This window comes from Gobius niger, assembly GCF_951799975.1.
Source record: "Gobius niger genome assembly, chromosome: 23".
In the NCBI taxonomy this organism is placed as follows: Eukaryota; Metazoa; Chordata; class Actinopteri; order Gobiiformes; family Gobiidae; genus Gobius; species Gobius niger.
The window spans coordinates 1,494,583-1,502,972 of NC_136874.1; the positions used below are offsets into that span (position 1 = coordinate 1,494,583).

General features: G+C 41.2%; 1 protein-coding gene across 5 annotated transcripts in view; it reads right to left on the reverse strand.

Annotated features, from left to right (window-relative positions):
* Positions 1-3,266: 3,266 nt before the first annotated feature.
* LOC306981781 (guanine nucleotide exchange factor DBS-like) overlaps positions 3,267-8,390 on the reverse strand; it is a 55,164-nt gene continuing 50,040 nt past the window's right edge. For 4 of the 5 annotated variants that reach the window (XM_079581440.1, XM_079581438.1, XM_079581439.1 and 1 more), the window contains 5 exons: positions 8,137-8,205; positions 5,916-6,022; positions 5,462-5,574; positions 4,384-4,487; positions 3,267-3,562 (listed from right to left, as the gene is read on the reverse strand). In XM_079581440.1, coding sequence (XP_079437566.1) covers positions 3,483-3,562; positions 4,384-4,487; positions 5,462-5,574; positions 5,916-6,022; positions 8,137-8,205 — 473 coding nt within the window. In that variant the 3' untranslated portion in view covers positions 3,267-3,482. The remainder of the gene's footprint in view (positions 3,563-4,383; positions 4,488-5,461; positions 5,575-5,915; positions 6,023-8,136; positions 8,206-8,390) is intronic. The other variant, XM_079581441.1, reaches the window with a different exon arrangement.

The following is an 8,390-nucleotide window of genomic DNA, read 5'->3' on the forward strand; positions in this document are numbered from 1 at the left end:
TCTGGAAGCTTGAGGGGGAAAAAAAGTGCGACGAAAATGAGGATGAAAAGGCGAAGAAAATGTAATAAAAAAGTGTTTGGCTTTGCCCAAATCTAAAGGCTTCAAAACATCAAAATAGCGACGAAAACGAGAAGAAAAAGAGGATGAAAAAGTTACACAAAAAGCCACAAAGACAAACAAAAAGTAACAAAAAGCGAATAAAGCACAATAAAAAGTGGCTTCGAAATGTCCCCATGTTTCTCCAAAGCAGGTTTTCCTACAGTTATTTCACGCTGCGCTCTTATTCTGAAGTTTCCCCGTTGTTTCCGGTTTTATTTTTTGGCCCGGTTGCCTCGTTTCCGGTGCGTAGTGTCTCCGGTATCTTTAGTATCTTTCCACTCGCGCGCACGGCTCACGCGCTTCGGCTGTGACTGGCACGAGCCCACGCTCACAGTGATGATGATGATGATGGTGATGGTGACGCGGATTCATTGAGCAAAAACTCTGAATTAAAGAAGGACAAATAAAAGACCAGGATGAGGATTTTTATGGCACTTTATTGTAAAACCAGTGCTTTAAATGTGACTTTATTTATGAGACATGAAAGAAGTGGTGGGAGAGGATGAGACCCGGGGCGGCCATCAGGAGAGGAGGGGCGGAGGAGGGTCGCAGCACATTTGGGAACCGGCCGAGTGATGGACGAGGAAGCTTAATCTCTTAACTCCCTCCTGAACATGTTTTCTCCTGTTCTGCAAATTCTCCAAATCTAAAAGCTTCTTCAAAATGGCGACAAAAAACGAGAAGAAAATGACAGAAATCCAGCAAAAAAATGGCAAAAATCCAGCAAAAAATGACAAAAATCCAGCAAAAAAATGACAAAAATCCAGCAAAAAAATGACAAAAATCCAGCAAAAAAATGACAAAAATCCAGCAAAAAAATGACAAAAATTCAGCAAAAAAAATTACAAAAATCCAGCAAAAAAAGACAAAAATCCAGCAAAAAAATGACAAAAATCCAGCAAAAAAAGACAAAAATCCAGCAAAAAAAAGACAAAAATCCAGCAAAAAAATGACAAAAATCCAGCAAATTTTTTTTTTGACAAAAATCCAGCAAAAAAAGGCAAAAAAACAGCAAAAAAGTGACAAAAATGCATCAAAAAAGTAACAAAAAAAGTAACAAAAACACATAAGTGAAATAAAAAGTGATGTCAAAGGCAAAGTGGAGAGAATGCATTTGGTTTTGGCGGGTGGTAAGAGGTTAAAGTGATCGTCTGGAAGTCTATGTGTATTAAAGATTTTATAAAATGTGCAAAATAGACCATCTTGCATTTTGATGTAAAGTAGGAAATAATATCTCTATATCCTGGACGACGAGTGCTGAGGCAGGAATGAGCAGCTGTGGGTGAAGGATGGTCTTCCAGGTATATGATACTTTTATACTATTACTCCACCCACCTCTGCTTCTAAAGTACTGAAGTATTTGCTGTAGAAACTCGCGGGGATTAATAAAGTATCTAAACATGAAACACGATGGAGACAAAGCTTCTGCATGGCGCCACCTACTGTTCTGGAGGGTGTAAGAAGTTCCCAGATCCTGTCACTGCACTGTTACTCACACACATTTACTGAAACCATTTGAACTTTATTAAAGTCGTTTCTCATTTTACATACAGTTAGAATTACATATTTACAAATGTACACGTCTCGTAATAATATTTCTTCATCCACGCTGAAAATACGAAAATAAAACGGTGTTCGCTGCAATGTGCGGCATAAAAAAACGACCACAGAGAGTTTGTCCAGAGAAGAATCCCGATCCCGAAAACACGCGGCGAGAAGTGGCCGAAACCGCGGACACGGCGAGGTATCGTGTAACAGCAAAGTCACAAAGTCCACACGGGGCAGGTTTTGCAACGACATTGTCCAGTGTTTTGGTTAGAAAAAGACTCGCACCAAACCAGAGGTCGACCGATATATCAGCAGGATTTTACAATATCGGCTAACAGACGATTTTCCCAAGTGTCTGGTCCATATAACAGTCCCAGCTTGGATTAGCTCCCGTTAGCATTAGCATTCTCGTTGGGACAGAAAGTACGACTGAATCACCTAAAGCAGGGGTCGGCAACGTCAGGCCCGGGGGCCAAAACCGGCCCTCCAGCACAGCCCCTCTGGCCCTCCAGATGATTTTGAGAAATATTATGACCCAAATCAGAGACGAAATGCCTGTTAAAGTCCTTTAGAAATGTGGAAAAAACGGTCAATTCCTTAAACTGTCTTAGCAGAGCACCTTTTAGGCCATAATCCTAAAATAATACTCAAAGAATACTAAGAAATTACTTTAATCTACTTGAATTAAGAGAGTAAATCTAAAGATTGAGTAGATTTGGTTTGGCCTTAAAGCAATACCAATGGAATAAGCACAGGTTTTTTCTTAATTCAAATTATTTTGTTTAATTTCCAGTGAAAAAAAATAAAATAAAATACAGTAAAAGTTAATTTCTATTTGTTCCATTGGCATTGGTGTTTTTATCTGATCTTAGATTAGTTCAAACAGACTCAAATTTAACATAAAAATAAGTTTATTCAAGCGGATTGTAATAATTGATCTAATTTAAGATGGACATTTTTCCAGTGTGTCTGATGTTCAACACTGGCTTATGTAGAAAGTGATGCTTTACTTGTTTTACTAATTGCTTCGATTGGAGGGTCCGGCCCTCGGTCCTTTGACGATGAAGAAACCCGGCCCGAGCAAACTCGCCGACCCCTGACCTAAAGTAATAAAGTAAAATCAGCCACATGTTTTTACAGGACAATAAACCAGACACTTGGAAAAAATCGGACAAAAATATCGACTGTGCATATCGGCCAATATACAAAAAAAAATCGGCTGACCTCTACACGAAACGATGAAGCGGAAATGATTGAAAGAAGACCCGAAAATGTGAGAAAACAGAGTAAATTGTAAGAAATGTGGACGTAAAGTTGTCCCTAAGTAACAAAACAGTGATTACAGCATGTGACTGTGGAAACCGGTCTCTACCCAAACGTTTCGAATAAATTACCCAAAATACTCAATAAATATTATATTATGGCATTTAAGCTCAAGTTTTCTTATAATACAGGGGGGAAAGCTACACATTTTAACTTCATTTTTAAGTGCTAGATTGGTAGAAACCAGCTTCCATTAAAAGATTTCACTCAAAAATATTCAAAGTGCCGTTCTAGGTCCAGTTGTGAATGAAATGAAATGGTAATAATCTTACTGCAGTGAAGCTACATCGTTAAAAATCTGTGGAGAAAAGGGACATCACAGTGAATCATTGTCGTTTCCAAAAGAATAAATTACTTTTCTCGCAGTCATATATATATTTAGTGCTACATAGACACAAGGATGGTCAAAAATAAGGGGCTAGTTTTGTTGTTCTCGTCGCTCAAATGTCCAAAAAGCTGAAATTCAGTCTTTGTTTTGGGGAAATTTTGCAGAGAAATGACACGAACGTGTGTCAAGGTTTGATGTCGGAGTAACTGGTGTAGGTCTCGCTGCAGCTGGAAGATGTGCTGATGTTCCCCGAAACACTGCCATCTGCAGGACAAAGGAGGCGTCACAGGTCACAGAGTTCACACAAGAAGAGATACAGAAGATTAAGCTCTGAACTCCCGCCTGAACCCAGAGGATCTTTTTCATGTTCCATCTTTTTTTTGTTGGATATTCAACTCATTTTTGTAACTTTTTTGTCATTTTTTTTGTCATTTTTTTGCTAAAATTTTTATGAAATTTTTGTCAAATTTTTTTGTCAATTTTTGGTTATTTTTTTGTCATTTTTTTGTCAAATTTTTATCACATTTTAGTCATTTTTCTGTCATTTTTTAATCAATTTTTTGTCATTTTTTTGTCATTTTGTCAATTTGTTGTCGTTTTTTTGTCAATTTTTTATCAAATTTGTATCAATTTTTTGTCATTTTTTGGTAATTTTTTTGTCACATTGTTGTAATTTTATTGTCAATTTTTTATCACATTTTTGTCATTTTTTCGTCCATTTTTTAATCACATTTTTGTCATTTTTTTGTCATTTTTTTTAATCATTTTTTTGTCCTTTTTTTGTCAAATTTTTATCAAATTTTTGTCACATTTTTGTCATTTTTTTTGTCATTTTTTTTTGTCTTTTTTTTGTCGTTTTTTGTCGTTTTTTGTCAAAATTTTATCACATTTTTGTCACATTTTTGTCACATTTCCATCATTGTTTTCGTCTCAGTTTTGTTGCTATTTTCACACCTTTTTTCCAGAAGCTTTAGGATTGGGGTAAAGCCAAACTGGAGAAAATGCTCTGGGTTCAGGTGGGAGTTAAGGGGTTAAATGCAGAGTTATATTCCATTACAGTTTGTGTCTGTGTTCACGTGACGTACCGGAGCTGCTGAGCGACTGCGATGACTTGGACTCCGAGAGGAGACTGAGGAGGTTTGCGGCGGCGACCCAGCCCTCCCTGTTACTGCGGAGGTTCCTCACAAACCTGCAGCACAAAACAGGAACATCTCAACCTCGCTGGAACCTGCAGGGCTGGACTTCAGGAGGTTCAGCAGAAATACAGTCATGGAGAGTTTAGAGAGAATTACAGTAGGACAGTCCTCGAAAATGAAGATGATAGCACTTAAGAGAGGAATAGAAAGCAGGAGAAGAGTGTGGCTGTAGTGTGGGAGCAGTGTGGGGGCAGTGTAGGAGCAGTGTGGGAAAAGAGTGGGGGGAAATGTGTAATAAATTAGGAAAAAATAAATAAATCTGGCGGAAAAAATGTGAAAAAAAAAATCAAAATATTGGGAAATGTGGGGAAAAATAAGGAGAAATCTGGGAAATAATTTTGTTCAAATGGGGAAAATTTGGGAAAACATTGATCAAAAAATAATGAAAAATTGGGGAGGAAAAACTGGAAAAATGTTGGGGAAAATTTTGGAAAAAGAGGAAAAAAAATCAGGAAAAATCAGGGAAACATTGGTAAAATATTGGGGGGAAAATAATGAGGAAAATTGAGGGGAAAATATGTGGAAAAATAAGGAGAAATCTGGGAAATCATTTTGTTATAAAATATTAGGGACAATTTGGGGAAAAAATGATTAAAAAAATGAAAAATGTGGGGAAAAATCAGGGAAACATTGGTAAAAAATTGGGGCAAAAGTGGGGAAATAATGAGGACATTTTGGGGAACAAACTTCCGTCCTGGATTAACGATCTCGTGTGACGTTTGTGACCCCAGAGTGTGGGAGCAGTGTGGGGGCAGTGTGGCTGTAATGTGGGGGCAGTGTGGGAGCAGTGTGGGGGCAGTGTGGGGGCAGTCTGGGAGCAGTGTGGCTGTAGTGTGGCTGTAGTGTGGGAGCAGTGTGGGGGCAGTGTGGGGGCAGTGTGGCTGTAGTGTGGCTGTAGTGTGGGGGCAGTGTGGGGGCAGTGTGGGGGCAGTGTGGGAGCAGTGTGGCTGTAGTGTGGCTGTTTCACCAGAGGCCGTCGTCTCCTTCGCGGATCAGCTGCACCGTGTCCCCGCTCTTCACCGACAGCTCCTGAGGTCCCGCCTTCTCACAGTCACTCAGCACCGTGTACTTCCCCGGAGCCTGAGACACAACCAGGCAAACTTAAAGACTCGTGCTGCAAAAATATCACGTTACTAACCTCTGGACCCCTCACTTTAAACAGTTCAGCTTTAATATAAAAGGTTCTTGACTGGAGAACAACGCCTCATGCTCCTTTCTTTCCTTCTTTCCTTCATTTCTTCCTTCCTTCCTTCCTTCCTTCCTTCTTTCCTTCTTTCCTTCCTTCCACCCTTCATTTCGTCGCTTCCTTCTTCCCTTACATCTGTCCTTCCTTCGGTCTGCTTTTTACATTAAACCTAAAGTAAGTCTTGGTGCACATGTATAAATCCTTTCTGTAAAAGTGAAATATTAAAATGTCTGACCAGCTTCTTGAGCGGCTCCTCTTCGGTGTCGGAGTTGAGCGGGTCGTCTCCGCTCGAGTAGTCGTTCTCCTCACACGCATCCACCGACATGGACGGCTTGGTCCAGCCTGAAAACGGGACACGGCGGGTCAGACGAGGAGGTTAAACCAAAACCACCCGGACACAAAGTGCAGAGACGATGGTGTTTCCACAAAAACCACACAGACACGGAGGAAACGGTGACTGAAGGTCTAGGTTTAGCTCTAGTTTAGTTCTTTAGTTCTCGTGGAGTCTAAAAGGAGCAAACGCACGGCACACAGAGCACTGCAGTCCCACCCCAGGCCTGCGGGGGGCGTCGTACCTTGGCGTCTGCTCTGTAACAAACTGGAGCTGCTCGCCCACCGCACCCTGCTCAGCCCGCGAGGCTCTGGGGTCACAAACGCCACACAGATCGTTAATCCAGGACGGAAGTTTGTTTCCCCAAAATGTCCTCATTATTTCCCCACTTTTGCCCCAATTTTTTACTAATGTTTCCCAGATTTTTCCCCAGATTTTTTATCTTTTTAATCATTTTTTCCCCAAATTGTCCCTAATATTTTCCCAATTTTAACAAAATTATTTCCCAGATTTCTCCTTATTTTTCCACATTTTTCCCTGATTTTTCCCAATTTTTTTTCCTCTTTTTCCAAAATTTTCCCCAATATTTTTCTAGTTTTTCCTCACCACTTTTTCCTTATTTTTTCATCAATGTTTTCCTAAATCTTCCCTAATATTTTCCCAATTTGAACAAAGTTATTTCCCATATTTCTCCTTATTTTTCCCCAATATATCTTTCCACATTTCCCCCCAATTTTCCTCATTATTTTTCCCCAATATTTTACCAATGTTTCCCTGATTTTTCCTGATTTTTTTCCTCTTTTTCCAAAATTTTCCCCAATATTTTTCATTATTTTTTGATGATTTTCCCCCCAAATTTTCCCTACATTTTTTCCCAATTTGAATACAATTATTTCCAGATTTCTCTTTTTTATTTTTTTATTTATTTTTTAATATATCTTTATTTGAATTGGGACAGTGCACATTAATCAACATGTGTTTCTTCAACATGTAATATATTTAGAATTTTTTTCAAATTTTTTCCGCCAGATTTATTTATTTTTTCCTAATTTATTACAAATTTCCCCCCACTCTTTTCCCAATTTGCTCCCCCAAATTGAATTCTCATTTCTTGACACTGGAGATAAACAGACAGGGGGCGCTGTGACGATGGTTCTCAGTGATGTGAACAGACAGGGGGCGCTGTAACGATGGTTCTCAGTGATATGAACAGACAGGGGGCGCTGTAACGATGGTTCTCAGTGATGTGAACAGACAGGGGGCGCTGTAACGGTGGTTCTCAGTGATGTGAACAGACAGGGGGCGCTGTAGCGATGGTTCTCAGTGACATGAACAGACAGGGGGCGCTGTGACGATGGTTCTCAGTGATGTGAACAGACAGGGGGCGCTGTAGCGATGGTTCTCAGTGACATGAACAGACAGGGGGCGCTGTGACGATGGTTCTCAGTGATATGAACAGACAGGGGGCGCTGTGACGATGGTTCTCAGTGATGTGAACAGACAGGGGGCGCTGTAACGATGGTTCTCAGTGATGTGAACAGACAGGGGGCGCTGTAACGATGGTTCTCAGTGATATGAACAGACAGGGGGCGCTGTAACGATGGTTCTCAGTGATATGAACAGACAGGGGGCGCTGTGACGATGGTTCTCAGTGATGTGAACAGACAGGGGGCGCTGTAACGATGGTTCTCAGTGACATGAACAGACAGGGGGCGCTGTAACGATGGTTCTCAGTGATATGAACAGACAGGGGGCGCTGTAACGGTGGTTCTCAGTGATGTGAACAGACAGGGGGCGCTGTAACGATGGTTCTCAGTGATGTGAACAGACAGGGGGCGCTGTGACGATGGTTCTCAGTGATATGAACAGACAGGGGGCGCTGTGACGATGGTTCTCAGTGATGTGAACAGACAGGGGGCGCTGTAACGATGGTTCTCAGTGATATGAACAGACAGGGGGCGCTGTAACGATGGTTCTCAGTGACATGAACAGACAGGGGGCGCTGTAACGATGGTTCTCAGTGATATGAACAGACAGGGGGCGCTGTAACGATGGTTCTCAGTGACATGAACAGACAGGGGGCGCTGTAACGATGGTTCTCAGTGACATGAACGCTCTCCTGTACCTTTGAACCCAAACGGGGTGGGGTCGCTTTTCACCAGGTGCCGCGTGGGCGTGTGCTCCGGGCTCACGACTGACCGTTAAAGAAACCATTCGGAAAAAAAAAAACCAAGAGAAGAGAGAGAGAGTGAGGGAAAGGAAACATGGCCGCCGGGTTATCGTCGTAAAGAAACCACGAGGCAGAATCACCGAGGTCTTTCACAAACAGAGAAAAGAACTGTTAAAAATGTGCAAAAGCTCCATCTGAGACTAAACAAA